Here is a 23,926-nt window from a genome sequence, read left to right on the forward strand (position 1 = left end):
ATGATGTTTTGCTCCTCCTTGAGATGCTTTTTGTACAGCTTCCAGAAGATTATGGGACTCGCCCCGTCTCGAGCATCATGTGTGAGGTTTGTTTTTTCCTGTATTGTGTTTCGAGTGACTGTTTATCTCCTGGGAATGTGCGATCGATAGCGCGCAGGACGGCCACACATTAGCACTCTACCATTCACCGAAGCTTTGCCTTTCACAAGAGTTGTCAAGTTTTCCTTTATTTTCTGACCACTTCCTGGAGCGAGGAGCAGAAATGTAAATTCTACCGTACATCTCAGGGTTTCAGGACGAGGCTCAGTATTTGGCATGATGACCAAAATCTTCAATTTTTTAATACTTTTTAATTTGAATTTCTGTTAAATTTACATTATTTTTCGGACTATAAGACGGACTTTTTTTCCCCAAAATTTTTGGGGAAAAGATATTATTAGTATTGCGGCTGGTCTCTATGACCAGCCGTAATACTAATAGACAGAATGTCCCATAGACGGCAATACAGTTGTATTGCCGTCTATGGGACTTGCGATCAAGTGACCGCAGGTTCAAGCCCCCGGGGGGGAATAAAATAGTAAAAAAAAAAAAAAAAAAAAAAAAAAAGCTTTAAAAATATGAAATAAATAAAAGTTCTAAATCACCTCCTGTTTTTTTTCAATACAAGGTGATCTAAGCAATAGATATCCCCCAAAATGGTATAACTAAAAAGTACAGCTGGCCCCGCAAAAAAAAAACACTCTATGCGTCCCCGTACAGCTGCAGGGTCACCTGTCAATGTGGCCTTGCAGCTGTTGCAAAACTACAACTCCCATATATTAAATATTTTACCAGTTTTTGCTTCAAAATTTTTTTTCCCTATTTTCCTCCTCTAAAACCTGTGCGTCTTATAGTCCAGTGCGTCTTATAGTCCGAAAAATACGGACTAAATATATAGAAAGAAGAGGGTTTTATTTCTAAATAAACTACTTTGTGTTGAAGGGATTCTGAATTATAGACTGTATTAGGGTTATGTTCACATGATGGACTTTGGAGAGGAAGTTGAGGCTGTTTTCTACCTTGGATTCCTCCTCAAATTTTGGCCCTGTGTAACCTATGGTGAAAAGTGGAAGCAGAGCATTGTGGGTCTACTTACTGAATATCCACAGAAACAATGGGGCTTATCAGTTGTAGTCTTGCACCGCGGGTTCAGTGGAAGAATCTGCTGTAAGATTGAGCAGGACACTTCTTAAGAAGTGCCCTCCTGTCTCATGTTGGTGGGTGGCAGATTCTGGATGGAATATAGAGACGATTTTGAAGTAGAATCTGCCTCAAAATCAGCTGCAAATTCTTCAGTGTGAACGAACCCGTACATTCAAGAGCTGTATTCATAATTCTGCTACATCAATAGAAGTGGTTAAACGTTGAGCAGCTTAGTGGGGTCTCCAGAAGTGCAGGGAGGGCAGGGCACCTAGCATTGCTAGGATTATCTTAAACCAAGGCCAAGTTTGAGTCTACTGCCCTAGCCCTATATCCAAGTACCTTTGCCAAGGCAACATGGCTTGTTAGTACCTAGGGCACAAGTTCTGATAGCCACCCTCACTAGCCATGTCCATGGAGGGTAGTGCACACTGCATAACCTTGGAGAGTCGAGCAGACATGTGCATGGGGAGGTTGGGAAGAATCTCTCTCTGAATAAAAACACTGAAAGCAAGGAGGGCTAGGATAAAATAAAACATGGCTTGTCAGTCTGGTCTTGGCTGCTGGAGAGGCTAGGTCGGCAGCCAGTCCGCAGAAAGCTAATCTTTTCAATAGGTCTACAGGTGTTTCATTTAACACCTTTATAATGCTTGTTTTTCATATTTTGGGTTAGAAGTGTCATTTTTAATATTGCAGAAAATGTGGCACAATGCCAACAAAATACAACGTGTAATCTCACATTTGTAGTCAGCATCTTGTTCCCCTATAACTATTATGGCTGTGCTGCCACTTATACACAGTGTACAAGCCAATTCCTGACTTTTTCCTTTATATTTCTAAGACCTTTCTGTCATACAAAATTGTGTTGTATGTAACATAGTCCTCTATTCACACACTGCAGCAGTGACTTAGCACAAAACTCCATAGTGTGTGTGTATATGTGAATGTTTGTGCATGTATGTATGTGTGTGTGTATATGTATGTGTGTGTATATGTATGTATATGTGTTTGTGTACAGTATATATGTATGAGTGTGTGTATATATGTGTGTGTGTATGTATGTATGAGTGTGTGTGTATATATGTATATATATGTGTGTGTGTATATATATATGTGTGTGTGTATGTGTGTGTATGTGTGTGTGTATGTGCATGCGTGTACAGTGGGGGTCACAGATTGTTTAAAGAGGGTTTGGATAAAGCATTATTTGTAAAATACTCTTATTTTGCACCCAGTCGAGGAAATATTCTCACTAGGGGCTGAAACCATTATAAGCGGAGTTCTTGTACATGACTCCAACCTTTAAATGTAATCGGGAATGTTCTAATTCACAAGTAGAAAGCAGAGATCTTAAAGGGAGAGTGTCACCAGACCCCAGCATATCACCCCAGCCCAACAAATAGGTTAGAGCTATGTTGGCGAACCTATGGCACACGTACCAGAGGTGACACTTGGTGACACTCAGAGAGCTTTGAGAGGGCTGTTGGCACGCACGCCGCCGTTGTCGTCCGGATCGCTCACTAACAGGGAATTTGGTACAGGATTCCCTGTTAGTTGGCGATCACTGCTTTCAGTTGTACGTGCAAATGTACATACAGCTAAAAGCTGTCAGTGAAGGCATTGGTTCCGCGGCTTACACTGACTGTAGAGTGCGACTTCTGCCACGACACAGGCGCGATGACGAAGTCATCAGCCCCTGCACTCAAAAGAAGGATGACACCCAGCTGCTCTTCAGGACTACAGGTAAGTATAAAATACTGCATGTGTATGTGGGGGGGGGGAGCCTACTGTGGACCATATAATACTGTGGAGTGGGGGGCTACTATAGTGCATATAATATTGTATGTGTGTGGGGGGTCTACTATGGTGCATATAATACTGTGTGTAAAAGGCCTACTATGGAGCATATAATACTATGTGGGGGTCCACTGTACAGCATATAATACTGTAGGGGGGTCTACTGTGGAGCATTTAATACTGAGTGGGGCCACTTTGGAGCACATAGTACAGCCTGGGGACCACTATGGAGCCGATTGTACATCGTGGGGGCCACTGTGGGGCAGATTGTACTTTCAGGGGTCCCCTTCACTATTTGTATCAAATAGTATCTGTTTTATAGCAGACGTGATATTAGTACAGGCCCTAATAACAGTCACTATAAAACAGATCCTGTGATATGTAAATAGTGAACATTAATTGTACAAAAGTACCAAATGCCGAGACCTTTACCTTTGTATTATTGAAAGCTCTGTAAAGCCCCATTTACACAACTGTATTTTGTGGGTCCGTACCAATTGTATTGTGGATCTGCACAGTATTAAACAGCTGAGTTGGCACTTTGCGATAATTTAGTGGGTTTTGGGTTGTAGTTTGGGCACTCGGTCTCTAAAAGGTGCCATCACTGGGTTAGAGTCACCTGAATCAAATGGTGTTTTCCCCTTGTGAATTTCTGATTCCGTTGCTGAGATATCAATATGCAAAGAACCTCTTTGGGGCAATGATGTGTTTCAGTTTACCTCTTTGGAGCAACAAGGATATTACAGTTGCTCCAAAGAGGTAAGCCGAAACACATCATTGCTCTGCTTTACATCCTGGTGTTTTCACAAGAAAAAACAAAACAAAAACCAGATGTTACGGGAAAGCATTTGGTAAAATGCAAAAAAAACCCACAAACAATACTTTTTCCTTTGTTGTGTATTTCGGTTTTTCCAAAAGTTGTAGGTCTCCAATTTTGGAGATAGGTGTGAGAGCCAGAGCTGGGCCCTGTACCCACCAGACATTTCTGGCCTATTCTAGATAAGCACTGGGTGTAAATATGAGCTTAGGCTGGATTCACACACAGCATTTTCTGTTATTTTTCCCCTACCGAGGTGAAATACTATAACATAAGAATACATGAAGCAAATATAACTACTTAGCTAGCTAACACATACGCAGATGGTGAAGTTTTCGCTGATGTTTTTATGCTCTGTGTCTTATAGTTCTGACTCCTTGCCCTCTCAGCAGTCCCTAATATTGTCCCTCTCTCAGTATATAACCTCCACTAGCCATGACTCTGCCAGCCTGTGATCATTACACAATGTTACCCTTCCCCCATCAATTACTTGTATAAAAGTACTACTACTCACAGCATCCGCGTTTCTTCCTTCCTTCCCTCTTCCAATCCACCTGGACAGCCCAGCCCTTGTCGTACGGTAAGGAAGGAAGATGATGCAGATGGTGGTCTTGTTGCTATGGCAGCTAGCTGGAAGGTAACCTAGGAGAAGGTCCCTATATGTCTCGTAATGCTTATTTTCGTTCCAAGCAGTGAATTTCGCATGTCAATACAAAGAGAAAATCTATTGCATATAAATGGGGTTACACCAGACAGGGCCACATGTACGACACCATATAATCCCATCCCATGCAGCACACGGATTTACTTTATATCTATTACTTTATATCTATAAGATATCCCGATGCAGCAGTGTAACCAATAGCAGAAGTTCAGGTTAACTCTGCTATACCTGTATGACAATATTTCGTTGCAGGGCCTGGGAAAATGGAGCAATGGAGCAAGGCAATGTCCTATTATTGGGACAACTCCCCCTTTGGGCTGTTGCAACCCATTTTTTTCTGGGGACATAACAGCATATAAAATGAGAGCCCAGTGGATGTGGGAGGATTTCACCTGCTCTTATAGGAGCCGCACGGACATCCCTGGAGAGTTGACAAGTATGGTCTGACATTTCTCGCAAGTGGCACCAAATAGGTCTCATTTTGCTAAACTGAAGCATCCTTTGATCCTATTGCCATCCCTATTACTATTGATTCTCCCATAGATTGACCAGTTGGACCTTACCCTGAAGTGACTCTAGTGGCCAAATACCATCCATGTCATCCACGCCTGTGAGTGCTACAGTATTTTCTCGGATACGCGGAGGGATAATTGCTTTCTTTGATAGAGATACAACAATAATTAGCATGTAAATCCAATGTACTTCTCTTAGCTCCATCTCACCTCCTGCCTAACTCATTTAACGTAATGATAATTAAATCCAGAATAGAAGGACTTGGCTCCGCACAGCATCCAGAATCAACACAAGGAGTCTTGTAAGGTACAACTTAACCCAGTAGCTACTGGACTTGGCTGCAGGGTGTGCTAAACCTAAATGTGACAAACTCTTCACACCTACAGTCAGACAGAAGGTTCATTGTACAAGCTGATTTTAGGGCTCCATGTACCCACCGAGTTATTCAGGGCTAGAATAGGCCCCCCAAAGATCATCGGCCTGAAAAATAATCATTACAAGGTATTCTCCACCAGAAACTTCTCCGCACAGGATGGGAGCGACACAAGGCTTCAGATTATTGGCTTCAGATTATCAGCAGAATACGTAGAAGGTGCTTTCGTACTTACGGACTGTCCTGGATTTTCAGAAACAAGTCCAGCAGATTTGGGTAGGTTGTAGCCTCAAAGAGGTATGGTTTATAAAAAACAAACAAACAAAGAAACCCCAAAACGCTGGTTATTCTGGGTGGACCAAGCTTGGAGCTTTAAAATCCTTATAATACATACAAACCTCCAAACCTCTTTGACCCTGCCCATTCACACCTAATCCCTTTGTGCCCTATGAAGTAAATGCCCCTTTAGTGCCCTATATGTTATTATGCACCATTGTGGCCTTCATACAACCTAATGTCCCTTTGTAGCTCCCACACGCTATAATTTACCTCAGTGGCACCCCATGTATAATACCCCCAAGTGATCCCTACTAGTGTTGAGCGAATAGTATTCGATTGAATACCTTGCTCCCATAGGAATGCGTGTAAGCGGCCGAAAAACAAGGGGTTAAGCACATCAAATATTCACTGCATCAATATTCCTACGGGAATGAGGTATTCGATCAAATACTATTCGCTCACCTCTATTCCCAACCCATTATAATGTCCCACACAGAGTATAACTTCCGACTTGCAACTCCCACTTGGTATAATGTGCCACCTTGTGGCCTCCACGCTGTATAATACTGTATAATATCCACCTTATGGTCCCTTCACAGTTAAATGGTCCTCCTTGTGGCCCCACACAGTATACTATCCACCTTGTTACTTCCACACAGTAAAATGGTTCCCTTTTGTTACCCTTACACAGTAAAATGGTTCCCCTTGTGGCCCCCACTGTAAAAAATGTTTAAAGAAAAGTAAAGGAGACATAGAATGGTGGCCGGACTGGAAGTTACAAATGCGCCCTCTGGGGAACGTGCCCTGCAATCATTGGAGGTGCGGATACCCCTTTATTTCCCCCATATTGGTGACCGCAAGCAGCTAGAATATTAATTTAAAGGAGTTGTCTCATGAAGACAATAACCTGTGTATATGCTTTATTAGGACATATGGGCATCATAGAAGAGTCCTCCACCCGGGCACCCCTCCATGAGTCGCTGTCTATAAACAGGTCTCGAGCCATCCTCAACAAATTGGCCATATTGGTGGCAAGTCTCCTCGGGAAAAATCATAATACTTGCCTCGACAACAGGGTGGACCCCTTTAATTCTGCAGGGAATTTAGAGCTCTGTTTCAGAAAAATGAAGGTTGGATCCCTATAAAGATATAGTAAGAAATTAACTCAGATGAAATGGAGACCCTAAGGACATCTCGCTAGTAAAAGGATACTTACCTTTATACGTGTCCTTTCAATTTTCTTTAAGACATCTATTGGTATGAGCAATGTGTGTGCTTACATTTGTCATTCAGGTCTTGTACCAATCCAATTCCCAAGAGCAAATCTGAAGGACAGTGGCTACACAGACAGGTTCATGGCCGAGGTGTTCCCACACACAGACCTCCATGTCCATAGACCCGTTGTACAGGGAGCCAGGGTCCTTGAGATCTGTATAAGCCAATGACAAGAGCCCTTCACCAGGTCATAAGCCCTCTATGATACAGGTTATAACAGACAACACATCAGACGTCCACATATCACAAGGCTCTTGCTGTGAACACTAAAGCCCTTAAATCTCCCAAAGTGATTCACATCCAGGGTACAGGAAGACGATTTACGCTGTGATCTCACAGGGAACGTCTTCCAGGCTGCAAGTCACATATGCAGAATAAAGAAGTGATGAATGAGGCGAAGACGCCAGCATTGTACATTAGATTTGCAAGGATGTATATATTATACACAAACCTGAAAGCAAGAAATACACTGACACTGTAAAAATGTCACTGCAGGAAATGTTTTACCTACAGAATATTTAAGCACTGTCACTTCCACCGAGCCGAGAGGAACAACATTCACATCAGAAGGCAAGAAAGGCCCACAAGCATATCAACTTGGTGTGTAGTGTGCAGGCGACAACATATCCCGGCAGGGACAACTTTAGTTTCACCATTTTTAAAGGGTAAATTCACTTTCGATAATCCCTTTTTGTTAGATGTATTAGCCAAACTTATCACAGGATGACGCACTGCTGATACTGAGCCACAATCTACCTGCGGCACCTCCACAGGAGAAATGGAGTATTACACAACATTCATTGAAATATCTGTGCATGTTGCATAGAGGTGATCGTTCGTCCAGAGCAAGAGACGCTCTTTGTAGACACCATCTGAAAATCATGAAACACTTGCAACAGTCTTAGGATGTGCTATATTTTTTCACAGACTAAAGACATGGATCTTATTGCTGAGAAAATTATTCTTTAACTTGTATGTAGATGATCTGGTGTGCTATAATCCCACATGTGCCGATTTACCCAAGCATGGCAATACCTGCCAGGGCACCGATTATCAGGGGACGTATATATAGGGGGTGCAGAGGTAGCAGTCACTACTGGGCTTTGGAGCCTGAAAAGGCCCCATAAAATATATCCATATTCTAAGCAACACAAGGTATGTACGGGCTCCATTACAGAATCTACATTGGGGCCCAGGAGCTTCAAGTTACTTCCTGTTATTATGTGTGGCCAATGGACATCGAGACCTGGCAATCTTTACATTGGCAGGAAGGGGTGACTGGCAGATATGACAATGCCCCAGATGCACCAAACGGATCACAGAGCATCGCCAATAAGATCTCATACACAGCTGGCCTCCTTAATAAGGACCACTACCCCCTTCCAGAACCCCTTAAACAAGTTACCTTCCTGAAAAGCATCACACAGCTGTTTGATAAAGTTTAACATGTTTGCAGAATAAACCCCCATCATCGAATCAGTGAGACCTATGTGCGTACACATGTAAAGTCATCTGTAATCTTGCCCTAGTTTCGCTCTTCACCCTTACAGCTATGTCAGTCCTTTTTCTGTACATTACATTCTGTTTCTGCCCTTGCAGATGTGTTCAAGGCCAGCGATGTCCAGAGCTGTTGGCTGAAGGGAAAGTGACCAGGGCCAGTAGGGATGTGATTGATGTGACGTCTGGTCTCCAGGCAGAGCCAGAGGCACATGGGCCAAGGATGGCGGAGGTGAAAGGAAATCTAATTCTGTAACTGTTATTAAATAAATGACAACATGTAGCTGTGGTAACGTGTATAATAATATACAAGAAAATATATTATATCCACACATCACAGAGATATGCCAAACCTCTACAGTCAAGATGGTGTGATGAAACTTTTGCACCAAAGTACACCACAGTAAGTCTAGGGACGACCTAAGGGTTAATCATACTCTTTGGGTTGCATACACTTAAAGAGAACATAAAGAGATAAGCGATGTGCTGCAGTAACCATTTAATAACTATCCCTCACCTTTCATGTAGCCATTAATGTAAGCTGCGCAGCTCGGGTGTCATTCTACTCATGGTTAATAGGAAAAGCTTCTCGCTTTATGTTCAACCGGCAATTAATGCTGCGATTTCCTAATCTCCTGTATCATGCCTGGATGCCTCTTACAGAACTTGCAGCTGCGCTTTGTCCTCTCTGGTGAGACTTACATAATACGGTACCTACAAATGTATCATACTATATAATACTATATATATCGTATGAAGCATAGTACTGTATGTGGACAGCACTAGATTGTTACAGCATGGGTAGCAGACATAGCAGCTACTATAGGCCCTGACAACTAATAGGCGCACCTCCAATTGGATGAAAAGGGATGTAATGACAAAAATACTGCATGCCCCATGGTTATCCCTGCTGTGTGCACTGTCCCTCATTTGCTGTGTTGTGATATTATGTATTCATTATATATTTTTACTTTATTGTTATGCTGTATACATCTGTGTTTTATCCCTGTGCTATGCCATCATGGTGTGCATAACCCCTGTTCTGTGACATCACTGTGTATATTATCCCTGTACTGTGACATCACTGTGTGTATTATCTCTGTACTGTGACATCACTGTGTGTATTATCTCTGTACTGTGACATCACTGTGTGTATTATCTCTGTACTGTGACATCACTGTGTGTATTATCCCTGTACTGTGACATCACTGTGTATATTATCCCTGTACTGTGACATCACTGTGTGTATTATCTCTGTACTGTGACATCACTGTGTGTATTATCCCTGTTCTGTGACATCACTGTGTGTATTATCTCTGTACTGTGACATCACTGTGTGTATTATCCCTGTACTGTGACATCACTGTGTATATTATCCCTGTACTGTGACATCACTGTGTGTATTATCTCTGTACTGTGACATCACTGTGTGTATTATCCCTGTTCTGTGACATCACTGTGTGTATTATCCCTGTTCTGTGACATCACTGTGTGTATTATCTCTACTGTGACATCACTGTGTGTATTATCTCTGTACTGTGACATCACTGTGTATATTATCTCTCTACTGTGACATCACTGTGTGTATTATCTCTGCACTGTGACATCACTGTGTGTATTATCCCTGTACTGTGGCATCACTGTGCATATTATCTCTCTACTGTGACATCACTGTGTGTATTATCACTGTACTGTGACATCACTGTGTGTATTATCCTGTACTGTGACATCACTGTGTGTATTATCCCTGTGCTGTGACATCACTGTGTGTATTATCCCTGTGCTGTGACATCACTGTGTGTATTATCCCTGTACTGTGACATCACTGTATGTATTATCTCTCTACTGTGACATCACTGTATGTATTATCTCTCTACTGTGACATCACTGTGTGTATTATCTCTGTACTGTGACATCACTGTGTATATTATCTCTCTACTGTGACATCACTGTATTATCCCTGTACTGTGACATCACTGTGTGTATTATCCCTGTACTGTGGCATCACTGTGCATATTATCTCTCTACTGTGACATCACTGTGTGTATTATCCCTGTGCTGTGACATCACTGTGTGTATTATCCCTGTACTGTGACGTCACTGTGTGTATTATCCCTGTACTGTGACATCACTGTGTGTATTATCTCTCTACTGTGACATCACTGTGTATATTATCTCTCTACTGTGACATCACTGTGTATATTATCCTGTACTGTGACATCACTGTGTGTATAACCCCTGTATTGTGACATCACTGTGTTTTATCCCTGTACTGTGACATCACTGTGTGTATTATCCCTGTACTGTCACATCACTGTGTGTATTATCCCTGTACTGTGACATCACTGTGTATTATCCCTGTACTGTGACATCACTGTGTGTATTATCCCTGTACTGTGACGTCACTGTGTGTATTATCCCTGTACTGTGACATCACTGTGTGTATTATCCCTGTACTGTAACGTCACACATTGTGTAGATCCAAATAATTTTCTACATCATGGTTTACAAGTACAAGTAGTGAGAGTATGAACATTGACATGGATGTAAATGTTATCCCTATCACAACAGAGAACTGATGTAATAGCACAGACACAAGCATCAGAACTTTTACATCTTGCCATGGGACCACCACTAAAGACCAGGAGGGAAGAAAAACAACACTAGGTGTATATTAAAGAATATAACTACTTTTATCCTAAAACTATCCCTTAAATCCATGTGAGCACATTGCCTGGCTATCCTAATATTCTCAAAATGCCAAATAAACGTTTGTTAAACCTTGCTTTTTTAACATTAGGCAGTCTGTGCCACTGTATAGCATACGGGAGTAGATACTTTATATGTGCTACATTGCCTGAGATTCACAGGATGGAAAAACAGGTTATACAACAGATAATATAAGACTTGGCTCGCAACCTAATAAGTATAAAACACAGTCATCAGAATATAGAACACACAGTGTCTCATGGTAAATAAAAAATACAACATCCTAAGTCATAGCATTTACCAAGATTCTAGTATAACGTGTATTTGCACCCTACCTGACACGCCAATGTTCACCTCACCTAAGTTTTGGTGGTAAGCCAACCAATAGGTGATGTAACTACAGACAAAAGTATTTAAAGATGAACCCCATTTATCGTCCACCATTAACCAATGTCTGCTAAAAATCACTGGTTCAAAAAGTCCTCCAACCACAACTTTTTCATTGGGTGCTTTTGGTTAAAAATCGGTTAAAAACAACAGTCTGCCGAGCTGTGTACACTTCTGCTACTTCACATAAGGATTCCCTTAATGGTTAAAATACTTTTTTTTTTTTTTTTTTTTAAGAATTATTTGTAGTCAGTTCCTTACCAGGTGAGGCATTTGGACTCTAACATCCATGGCATCCACTGGGATGGCCTCCTGTGTTTTCGAGTCTGCAGAACACTGATTATCTTTGTATTTTTTACTCCTTGCAGGTTTCGTAGAAAAATCCTTTCTTACTCCTGGAGTGTGGTGACTGTCACCATTCTGTGTCTTTGAAGAAAGGAGAAGCATACAGAAACATATTAAACCACAAGTCACTTAAAGGGGTTCACAGGTTATAGATATTTCTGACCTATCCATAGGCCTAATACTTGGCACTTACCACCAAGTAGTTATCGTCTGCAGCCGCCAGCGCCAAAACTGCCACAGAGAACGGAGTTAGAAGCACAGCTCCATTCTTCGTGTAGTGGCCATGCCAGGCTATTGCAGCTCAGCTCTCATTCAACTGAATAGATGCTGAGCTGCTGTAACACAGCACGGCCACTAGGTAGAGAATGGAGCAGAGTTTATGGCAATTGATCAGTAGGGGTGTCAGATGTCAGGTCACCAATCTGATGCTATTAACCTATCCTATGGATAGGTTAGCAATATCCATAAACCAGTTTGTAGATTTGGGCTATAATATAGGGAAACATCTGAAGCAAATTTTTGGAAATCTGCAAGGCTATGTAAGGCCACATCCCTGCTGGCAAAACAGCACTTTATGGGTGCTACACTAAGTAAACTTTTATAGCAAGTGAGTTGTCTGCTTATCAAGGGCCTATCGTGATCAAATAGTAGTTTTTTAAATTAGTTTTACGCAACATGGTGCCAAGTTCTAGCCTAAGTGTCTTTCATATTTGCTTTTAAGTGTAGATTTGTCTCACCTTTTCTGAAGGGAACTTTATTAAGTCTAAGCTGTCCATACTACTTCGATGCAGCCTTTTAGGTCTGGCACCTGTAAAGAAAGAAAAACAAAGAAAAAAAGACAGGTTATGCTTTGCTATGTACAAATACCTTATTTTTAACCTGTAAAAATGACAAATTCTAGACAAAACCAGAAAAAAAGCGCGCACTCAAAAAGTAGTTATAGAACAAAACTGTACATAATGTGATCCTTTATCATTTTTAAAGGAATGCTCCAACAAGACTGTGTTACGTTCAGTACAGGCAGTGACTAGTCCGTGTATGATGTCGCTTCCTCAGGGCCTGAACTAGAAGAACCGCTGTGATTGATATTTTTACATGAAGCATCACAATGGACATGCAGTGGGCAATATAGAGAAGAGGAGCTGAAAAGATTAAATATTTACAGTTTTTCTTATAATTCCACCCTACATAATACTGCCATATGGTGCTAAGAGGATAGTGCCATGTAAAGCTGACATAATACCATCATAGAGGTTCACTTTGTAGAACCCCAATTGCCATATAATACAGTCAAGCATCACTACATTGCACAGAGTGCTATTCACCCCATCTCAGGCAGCTGACCCGATTGCCACCCCCTAAATCTGTCTTTGAGGTTATCGGCTGGTATATGCGATCTGCACTGGCTGCCAAATTGGTTGTCACCAAATTAAACCGTAATATAACATAGCCATTTAACAACTTGACAGATAAGGGTTTATGTTGTTTTTAGATAAAATTGTAGACAACATATGGACATGGAAAGAAATGATGCCTACAATAAGTTTATAAGATACTGACACCCCCACCCAAGTCAGAATATTGCTGTATCTTCCAGATGATGAGATAATGTAGATGGCAGAGGCATCGCATCCGCCACTGAAAGCTTTGCTCTATGGGCCAGGAAATGCACTCTCATCTCAGCTTTAGGGCTTTCATGATCTTAGCCTGTACAATATGATTTATGGTCCCATTCTCTGTTACTATAGTGACCTGAACAGAGGTATCAGGCACCTTCTATAATGATCATACAGAACCGCTATCAGCGAGCATATGCGATATTTCACCAAGGCTTCGGTGATAGATCTCCTGACATAACGCTCAGCATCCATGACTATCCTACTAATCCAACCAGTCAATAAGAGTGTTAGGGTGAGTCAAAAGTCAGGAGTGCAAACCCCTTCTAATCCAAAATCTTTACATTGTGGACAAGAGGATGGAAGGGTCTGCTGACACAGGTCATGGCCACAGGCCTAATATTGACAACGATGTTATGATGAACAAATATTCGGCTGAATAATAAAATGGTCATGTTGCAATTTTTAGATAACTTTTCTTGCAATTTAAGCACACAGCAGCAATATATCTTGGTAAATAATACCGCCATATAGTGCCCAAGTAACATACAGTATCCAAATAATACTGTCAGGTCCAAAATACCCCCCAAACTAATAATATTGCCATGTAGGGGTCCAGGATAGGAACAGAAACACAAACTGATGAATCCATGGAGAGATAATCAGCTTTTTTTATAGATATCATCCTCAGTTGCCTACAGACAACCATGATCCTAAACATGGCCTGAATAGGTCATTCACAACTAAAAGGGGAAGAACATTGGGCACCGATTCCTGAGGGAGCCAGAGTATTTGCAACTGTGTGAAGGCAAATCTGGCCCCGCCCCCAATGCACTTGCTGGCTGATTTACATATTCATAATTAGATATGGTGATGAGGATTATCTCTGCCCTACATCATCGGTTAGTGGCCGCAAAGGTATGCTTATTCTCCTATTAAAGGTCGTAGACGGCACAATTATTAATTTGGGAGGCATTTTGGACCTGACAGACTCCATTTAATACTGCCATAGAGTTCCCACATAATACTAAATAATACTCATATACACTGATAAATATTATACAGTAGTGTTTTTATGGTTTTCTTCCTGTAGTCACCATCACCAGGGACCCTTTGCCATCTCCTAAAACTATACCAGGCATTAGATTTCATACAGATATTTGGGTGGTCCCTACTTTATTTATTTAGGTGTATATTCACAATGCAAGCACTTTTTATTGTGTATGCTATGTTTTGTGCCACCATCATGCTCCACCCTGCAACCCAAGCTGCATCACATGACTCAGTATGAAGCCCCTGCTACGTGAATGGGTCACCCTACTGATTTCATCAAGATACTTACAGTTTTACCCATCTAAGCCCATGCTAGTGGCCGAGTTTAAGTAGTCAGTTTCCCAATAGATCTTGGCCTTGATATTGGTGGTAGGTTCCTGGGTGCAGAGGCTGGTGCTGTGTCCCGTCATCCAGTGCCCGCTCTCCTTCCAGCTCTCAGCTTCTTCTGAATCTAAATTCAGTCTCAGATACTTTGCAATGCTTCCCCTCCCTTAAAGTATTTATTGCAGCGATTGCCAAGCTGAGAGTAGACTAACGGAAATCCTCGGGGTATTTCTAAATGCTCTCTCTGTCTTGTAGGTTTTACTGCGATCTGAGAAAAGTTTTTTTTCGTGGAAGAACTGGCCCGGATTCCAGGAGATGGTCGACTGTTGGGGCGTGTTTCTGAAGAACGGTGTTAGCTGGATCCTTGGCAGAGGTTAAAAAATAAAGGTGGTACAGCGACCAAGCGTGGATGGTTTGGATTCCGGATGCTGGGAGCTTTTGCTATGCGGTTTACATGAAAATTATTTTAGATACATTTAACATTCACTGAACTGCTCCCATTTCAGTTCACTGGCTCTGCACAGCAAAGACGAGAGGAGCTGCATGTGGGTCAAGTGGATTGGCACAATGAGCTACGTGCTGTTTACCCAAGGGGCCTGAATGCACAGAGGTTGGCACAGGAGACAGATACTTCCAAAACACTTTTCATTTCTTTCTTAATTTGAGGCAATTTTCCTAATAATATTAATTCATTTATTATAATACTGACAGAATATGGGCTGCAGCGTAGAGTAGCATATACAGCAGACAGGTACCGTAAGAGGACAGCAGCACCTGTATAGGGATAGATTAGGAAGCAAGTGAACAGTCAATTTTTGCAGGAAAAATGGGCGAGCATGAGGGCCAGAGCAACTATGACAAGGGCTAAATTGTGATGCCTGGATGACAGAGTCAGAACAGACTATAATGGGGTCCACCAGGTTTCTACCTAAAACTACAGGACTTTTCTCTGTGCATATTTTAAGTGCAATGGGGGGCAGAGTCCCTGAATGGTTCCCCAACACTAGTGTGACTGCTGCCTTAGGCAGGTGATTTTAATGTTAACGGGGTTGTTAAAAGTTTACTACTTATTCTAAGTTCACACTAGTATTCGGCTCTCCTTCGTTCGGAGCTGCATGGGGACCCGCAAGACCACATGTAAGGGGGTCCCTTGTAAGTCAAATGAAGCACTCCCCTATCTCAGGCTGTTCCATAGAGCTGAATGAAGGAGCAGCAGCGCCCCCCAGGGATAAGTGATAAATAGTAGACTAGCTACAAGGCTAACTGGTCTATGATCTGGAGATCACAACCAACATAATAATAATAAATCACCTAAATATAGAATATAATGTTACCTCCTATGCTACCCTGCTACCTCTTGTGTCACCCCCTTTACCTCATAAATTGTAAGCTCTTGTGAGCAGGGCTCTCGGTGCTATTGTGTGAATTGGATATTTCTTTGTATCTTTTTGTTTGTATTTGAACTCTACAAATTGTAAAGTGCTGCGGAATATGTTGGCGCTATATAAATAAAATGTATTATAATTATACTGTATAACTATCTATACATAATATATAGACAGTACACTAACATACTCATCATATACCATATATATAGTATGCAACATATTGACTATATATGAGGAATTGCCCATAGTAACCAGATTTTAACCTGTATTTATTCACTGGTTGCTATGGATGATGTCTCCACTTTTTCCATTGTACCTTACAGGATAAATCTCTCCTGGGGTCTCGCTGACATCTGCAGATCTAACACTTCCAAAAGAAAATGATCCTAAGAAATGAAATTGTATTTGGAAAATTGCTCCAAACCCATACTTCACATTAAACACCATGACCCCTGGATTTGTATTCTCTTTGCTAGGATATCATTACAGAATTGGGTCATAGCCCTTTGTAAAGCTCTACAGAAGCCATGTGTAGCTAGTATGCTGTACAATGTAGCCTCCTATATAACAATAGCTGGATTCAGAGGGTATCTACCGTATATATAATGGTCACCACCATTAGTGCATGTCTTGTGTCTGCTGACAGTAATTACTGTCAGGTCTCTCGTGGCCATTAAATCCTCCATGTGGAAGTTCAAAGCCTGTTCACCAGCAATGCTCTCCCCTTCAGGATCAAGAGAAGCGTCTCGTCTCTAGGCCTCAATGATAAGAATACACCAAGAAGCCAAGAAGAGCTTCACACAGGCTGTGTAAGATGGAGAACAATACCTTTCCAGGTATCAGACGCCCCTGGTGAAATAATAGGGGAACTCTAGGTGATAATGTAAGAAATCCCCCTGGCATGCACATGATCTGACATGACTCTAGCAATGCCATTAAAGGGGTTGTCCATCAAGCTGAACACAGGTAGTCCGACTGCTGTGATCCCCAGTGATCTGCTATATTCTGTAAGGAAATCAACCCGCAATTATTTGAGTAGCACCTACAGGAGACCGGACATATTACTGATGTCTGTTTTGTGACCCAGGCTCATTAGATAAAGTGAATGGGTCATCCATGATCTACAGGCAAGAATTGAAGCAATAATCAAAATGGGGGCTGAAAACCAAAATTTGCACCAGGTTGACTATAATGTATCATTTAAAGTATTGCTCTCCTCATATTAGGAAGAGACACCATATGTGACGTAAGGCTGCTGGGCCTGTGGACAATTGCATCCGGGTTAGAAAACATGGATGCTTGTCCCAGAAACAGTGTCACGCCTGTTCACGTGGTGCGCCTGGTATTGCAGTTCAGCTCCATTTAAAGGGATTCTGTGAGTAGCACCCAGTACAGTAACCCAGCCCTACAGATAAACAGATTGGGGTCACCTGAATCAAAGGATGGTTTCTTTTTGCCTCCATTGTTGAAATATCATCTGCAGGCCTGGGTTTATTTGCAGACTGTCGTGATGTCAAGGGTGTTGTGTTCTTCTGATTCTGAGCAATCCCTTTAAGGCATATTAACATGACATGATTTCATATTCATCCCTGCTAGGAAGTCCCAGAATGGTGCGAACTGGTAACAAAACATTGCCCTAATGTTTGCTCTGGGACCTTATAGACATTGCAGTAAATTTGGAGCAAAACCTAAAACACGAAAGACTAAAGATACCAGTCTGAGGCGTTCAATTATATTTGCATTTGAAGAAAACTTTTTTTTTCTCCGTCAGATGACACAAAGCCTGGCAGCTGAGAGAAAAATATATTATATATCCGCAAAACATCTCTTTCTTAAGGACACAATAAAAGAATAGCATGTGTCAACAGACAGTATAATGAGACTGCTCAGCTTACAGAGCGCTGCCTGAATGGGAGAGATGGAAGTGTTTGGAGCAGATGTAATTCCTCCGCTGACTATTGTCAGGCCGCGCAGACTATCTCTCGCTGAAACACTCTGCAGCCTGCACACGCTTTTAGGCTTTTCGTATACAGATAATTGCTGAAAAGTCGTTGTTTCTTTATGGCCTGTATTAGTCATACTTTTACTAAACACAATCTTCTGCGGCAGAAGATTAAAGGAGCACAATGCCTAAAAATGAATGGAAATAAACTGGAAATATAGTTTCCCTGACACTTGGTTCATACTACTGCCGGCTTTCTGTTGTTCTGGTCTGCGTGGAGACCCAAACAACGGAGAGGCGGACTGCCAAAACAGAGGTTACACAAGGAGCTTGGTGGACCCCATTGGCTATACGAGGGTCCATTGTTTTTAAACTGAAAATGGTGTAGGAAACAATTCTCCGTGCAGGCCCATCTCCTGCTCCGTCTTGGCCTGGAGACTGACTGAGATGTCAGGGATTAGCCAAGGGGGCAGTGCTTATTCATCTTTCTGCTCCAGCCAGTTACCTTACAGCTGCTCACAGGATTACGAATGGCTGATCTGCTGGGACGCATAGAGAGGACAATATTGTTTTTTATACATGTATTTTTTTTACTAGAAACTACCACAGACTTATAATTCAATTAAGAGGATGTGTCACTATGAAACTTATCCCCTAAACATAGGATAGAGACTAAATGTCTGACTGCTGAGACCCCAGAGATAATGAGAACGGGGGCCCAAAAGTTCCCCTGAACGCTCCATGTGAGTGAAGCAGTGGTACTCTGGCATGGCCACCACTCCCTTTACTTCTATGGGACAGCCAGAGTTTGGGATGGAAGATAAATATAACAACAACAGCTTTATTAGTGACTCAATCCCTAGATCTAGTAGTCAATGCTGTGCGTGATATGCTTGGGAGACAATGATGGCCCATCACCCAGGCCCCACAGACAGATAGGTTACAGTCACCTAAATCATACAGTGTTTTCCCCCATGTGAATCGTGGCCTCTGCTACCCACAGATCACCATCTTTCTTAATAAGTAAATGAGATCTTTGAAGCAACGAGGGTTTCACCATTGCTCGAAACAGGTAATAGGCAACACCCTCATTGCTCCAAAGAACTCATGTGCATGTTGTTTTCATGTAGTACTCAAACACTAGCATCATACAATGTATAAATAATACCTTCATAGTAGGACTTTGTGCCCATATAAAACTGCTGTATAAATCCCACACAATAGAACCATTCGGTGCCCAAATGTGACCATTGCCCAAGTCATAAATACCACCCCATTCTGCCAATAGAAAACGGCTTTATATCTCCCATATAATAGTATCATTCAGTGTCCAAGTAGCACTGCCATACAATGCTCAAATATTACAATAGTTGCTGCCATACCCTGGCATTCGAGTCCATGGGGCAGCCATTGCCCAGTTTGCCATCTCCTAAAAACCGCCCTGCACATTGACTCTGCCGGATACATTTTCCACTATAGTAATAAACAGATCCTGCATCTTTATGACACCAAATAAAGCCGCAATGAGGAGGAGGAGCAGATTTTACCACAACACGACATAATTGAGATATTCTGCTGAAATAAGCTCAGAGGTTAATGACGATTATTTTTAGCCAACGGGTTATAAAAAATGCGCCTAGATCGTCGTTTTCCCTTTAGCCGCTTCCACAAATCACCTCTATGGGTTATAAAAGGGCTGAGTGCGGTGATTTAGAAGAGCGCCGTTCACCTTCCGTGGCGCCTATAGTGAAAGGTAAATCCATTTTCATGATATAATTAGCGCGCCGTCACTTTAATTGCATTTACTTAATGAAACCTGAGTTCAACGTTATAGCAAGAAACTCATCTAACAACCAGAAGTGGCTGGCTGGACTAGATCATGGATACGCCAGTCCAATGCTACTTGTGCACCATAAATTTAAGGAATAAATAAGACAAACATCGCCGCTTGGGAGTTAATACCGCAGCCGGATATCACCAACATCACATTATAACTCATTATTTTTTGACCGTGAGTGCGGCACACAACAAATGAATAACCTATATGGTGACATTACAGGACTGGTAAAGGGCTCTTCGTGGCGGTGAACCCAATTAAAACTGCCGTGAATAAATCAATGTAAGCGTATTAGTCGTGGACAGATTACATGGAGTGTTTTATATGAGCTCCGGGTAGCATTTGTTAAACTGTCAGGGATTTAGCAAATACCCATGAATAGAACGGACTAGTCTGATGGCTCAGGAAACAGATACCTGCACTGACTAATAGGGGAGAACGCGAAAATAAGGTCTCTAGTTATCTGGGTAATAAACGTCCAAGATGCTATAAAATCTTAGCTCTGTATATATTTGTACAGCAGGGGGGCTACGTGGTTAGCGCTGTTGCTTTGCATCTAATCTTGGAAATAACCACTATGTTTGTGGAGGTTTCCTCAAAGACCGTCAGAAGAGAAGAGACTGAGGAACCACCAAAAATTCAGGAAAATAATGAAAAAAAGAAAGTAGCTGCAACATGCATAAAAAATTATGTGGTTTAGGTCCCCTCCAGAAGAAGTGATACCCATCAGTGGTACAGTCAGGATAAGTCAATGCCCGGCCTCTTACAGGTTGTACAATATGAGTCAGGATATAAACTAAACCAGAATCTCATCCAAAGAGAAGAGACATCCATCTGTTATTTGGAGAATATTAATATCCTTTGTCAAGCTGCAATATCTGTTAAAGGGTCAGACATTGACTTTAAGGATAGCTACCATACCTCCAAAGTCTATTCTGCAGTGTGAGTAAGGATATAAGCCAAGCAAGGAGTCTTCTTCATAAGTAAAAGATACAGTCTGACATTTAGAGAAGACAATGGTTTGGCTAATAACCATAGTCAATTTGCAAGACCTGTTAAAGAGATGGACAATGACTTCCAGGTTTGCAACTGCACCTCCAATGTTTAACCTTTTCAAGGGCCTTGCAGCAGTAGCAGCCAAGCCAATGGTTAGATAGCACTAAAAAGACATTGTTTGTTCTTCTGGAGGAGACCTAATATGTACCCAGTTTTTCCCAGAGAGAATTGCCTGGTCCATCTGCAAACTGACAATCTGCGCAAGGAGAAAAAGGTTCATCCCAAGTCAAGGTACACAGTGATGACATGGAAGTAACAGAGGGGTTAACAGTGCACGACACCTGAAATTTCAATCTAATATGGGTAACTTGACACTTTTGGCAGTATCTGGGCCCCTGGGGTTTCATACAGTTAAAAACATCCTCCTATTTTGCTGTTTCACACCAAAGTTACCACTTAATTTTCTTATCGTAATTTGCAAAAAATAAAAAATCCTCACACTTTATATCTCCAAATCTTAGCAGATGAGCATCTCTGGAGAAGCAGCATTTCACATCACTTCTGCTGCGCCTCTCCAAAAATCTCCAAGTACACTGTCAACTTTGGGCCCCATTTCAACACATAAGAGTATATAGCCATGCCCCCCCCCTTCCCCACAAAAAACACAGCGCTATGACTAATACAGAAGATCACCATCATTTGGCAGATATCACACAGACATAAGAATCATCATCAGTGGATGTGAAATCATCCATGTATAGATGTGTACTAATATGGAGGAGTTACTATACTGAAAAGTAAAATGAAGCTACCGTATATACTCTAGTATAAGCCGACCTGAATATAAGCCGAGGCCTCTAATTTTTCCAGCAGCTACTGGAAATGTTCAAAAATTAAAATGGTCGGAGTTTTTGGGGCCAGTAGTTGCTGGGTGCTGGGGAAGGGGAGGGGGTGTTTTGGTTGTCTGTCTGCCCCTTCCCTGAGCTTGAGGACTGGGTTGTTTTTCCCCCACTTGGAATTCAGCCTGGCTGAATATAGGGGATCTGCAGTGCTCCTATTAACCCCTTCCCGACGGAACAGGAGCACTGCAGATCCCCTATATTCAGTAGACCGGGCACTGTCAGACACAGGGATACCTAATGTGTGTGTGTTTCACAGTAATTCTCTACTTTTATATGTATTCTAGGTAAAGAAGGGATTTAGAACTTTTAATTACTTTATTTTATTATATTTTTTATGTGTGTTTTAGGCTAATACTCGAGTATATATGGTAATCACTGGACTATAAGACCTCATCCTGTGACAGGACATTTATTCACCTCCATTCACCCTTGGAGTACAGATGGGGGCACCAGTACCAGTCAGTTTAACTTTCTCTTCTATGGTAGTGTTCTGGAGAACACAGTGAAGGTTGACACCACTCATAAGTGGTTAAGGCCGGTCTGAAGTTGGCTTTCACAGGCCATAAAGCAGCTGCAGGGATCGTACCCCTCTGTATGCTATATCAGGGTTTGTACCCCTCTGCATGCTATATCTGGAGTTTGTAGATTTCCCTGAGCTGGTGGTTAAACACCAGCTGCCATATACTGAACACAGGAAGAGAAGAATGTGCTCCATAACTGCCTCTTTCTTGCTCAGAAGTAGCTCCAGAATGATGCAGGACATATATAGAGGACTACTGACCTGTACTCTGACTTGTACTACTGTAAAGAAAGTACTTTGGTTGTGATAGAAAGCTCCTATGCGCATCAGACTATGCATGTGCTTCTTCTCTTATCTTATGCATTTCTTGCTCACTCCTCCATACTATCTTCATAGACATATGAAATGAGTCCATCTTGAGGCGGATATAGCAGGATTTTCAGAGTGAAGGGGGCGGGGGCAGAAAAAGGCATTTTCTCTGATAACATATATTACAAAGTTTCTTATAATCATCACTTGTTCTATTCATTTATGCAAAATGTGTTGAAATGGTAATGCCCTGACAGTGCCTATTTAAGCTGGTCATACACATAAATGATCCCTCCCTACGATGCTGCTCTCTATAGGGTGGTGTACAGAGTGCACTCTGTTCTCCTAATTCCATCCAGGAGAATAGATTTGCATATTTTTTACCCATAATCCCTAGCGGAGCAGGAATGACTTGTAAGTCTCTGTACTGCCTATGTAGGCACACGCTCTCCCTGATGTGCACGAGTGCGGTCACTGCCAGCTAGATTTAACGGTTGAAATGATTGGGCATGTTGAAATCTTACAGCCTGACCCTTCTTTCCCCTAGCATCTGCTGAAAGGGCAAAGTAGGGACCCCAGTATACAGTTTAAAGGGACTGTCCCACTATAGACACCTCTCCACAGGATAGAATATATAAGTGTGTGATTGCCAGCTGTAAATCCTCTTGGAACCTCTGTGATCAAGAGAACAGGGAAAACAAGTCCTGCTGAGTGATATATGTGAATGAAGCAGTGGTACATATGTGTGGACAATGCTCCATTCCTTTATATAAGGACCGCTGAAATGGAAATCTCCAGGAACCTAATAGAAGTGAATGGAGAAGTGGCCAACCATGTGTACATGGAACAACAATGTATTGCACACCACCAAGGGTGGAATATGGAGCATGTCAATGGAATTGAACAACATGGAACCCTCCTATTGAAATCAATGTAGGATAGAAGGCACTCCGATATCATCCAGGTGACTTCAGTTAAAAAATGTGAACCCCCTTGGCCTGTACACCTGATCATAAGGCATGAGGCCTTAGGGGAAGTTGTGGATGCTGCTCTTCAGTGATTAAAAACAACTTCTTATCCTGTAGATATGTAAGTGTGTACAGTGGGAAAAGCTCTTTAAATAGTCGGCCAGTCTTGTCTGCCGAACTCACAATTTTAGGCATCAGTCTACCATTTATGGCCAGGCATACAGTAGGTACTAAAC

The 23,926-nt window shown here is 41.9% G+C and overlaps 1 protein-coding gene across 2 annotated transcripts in view; it reads right to left on the minus strand.

Annotated features, from left to right (window-relative positions):
* GPSM1 (G protein signaling modulator 1) overlaps positions 1–23,926 on the minus strand; it is a 205,243-nt gene that overhangs the window by 57,028 nt on the left and 124,289 nt on the right. For both annotated transcript variants that reach the window (XM_075259524.1, XM_075259523.1), the window contains exons 10-11: positions 12,573–12,643; positions 11,752–11,916 (exon numbers count right to left, since the gene is read on the minus strand). In XM_075259524.1, the coding sequence (XP_075115625.1) occupies positions 11,752–11,916; positions 12,573–12,643 (236 nt within the window). The remainder of the gene's footprint in view (positions 1–11,751; positions 11,917–12,572; positions 12,644–23,926) is intronic.

The sequence above is a fragment of the Leptodactylus fuscus genome, chromosome 11 (genome assembly GCF_031893055.1).
Source record: "Leptodactylus fuscus isolate aLepFus1 chromosome 11, aLepFus1.hap2, whole genome shotgun sequence".
NCBI lineage: Eukaryota > Metazoa > Chordata > Amphibia > Anura > Leptodactylidae > Leptodactylus > Leptodactylus fuscus.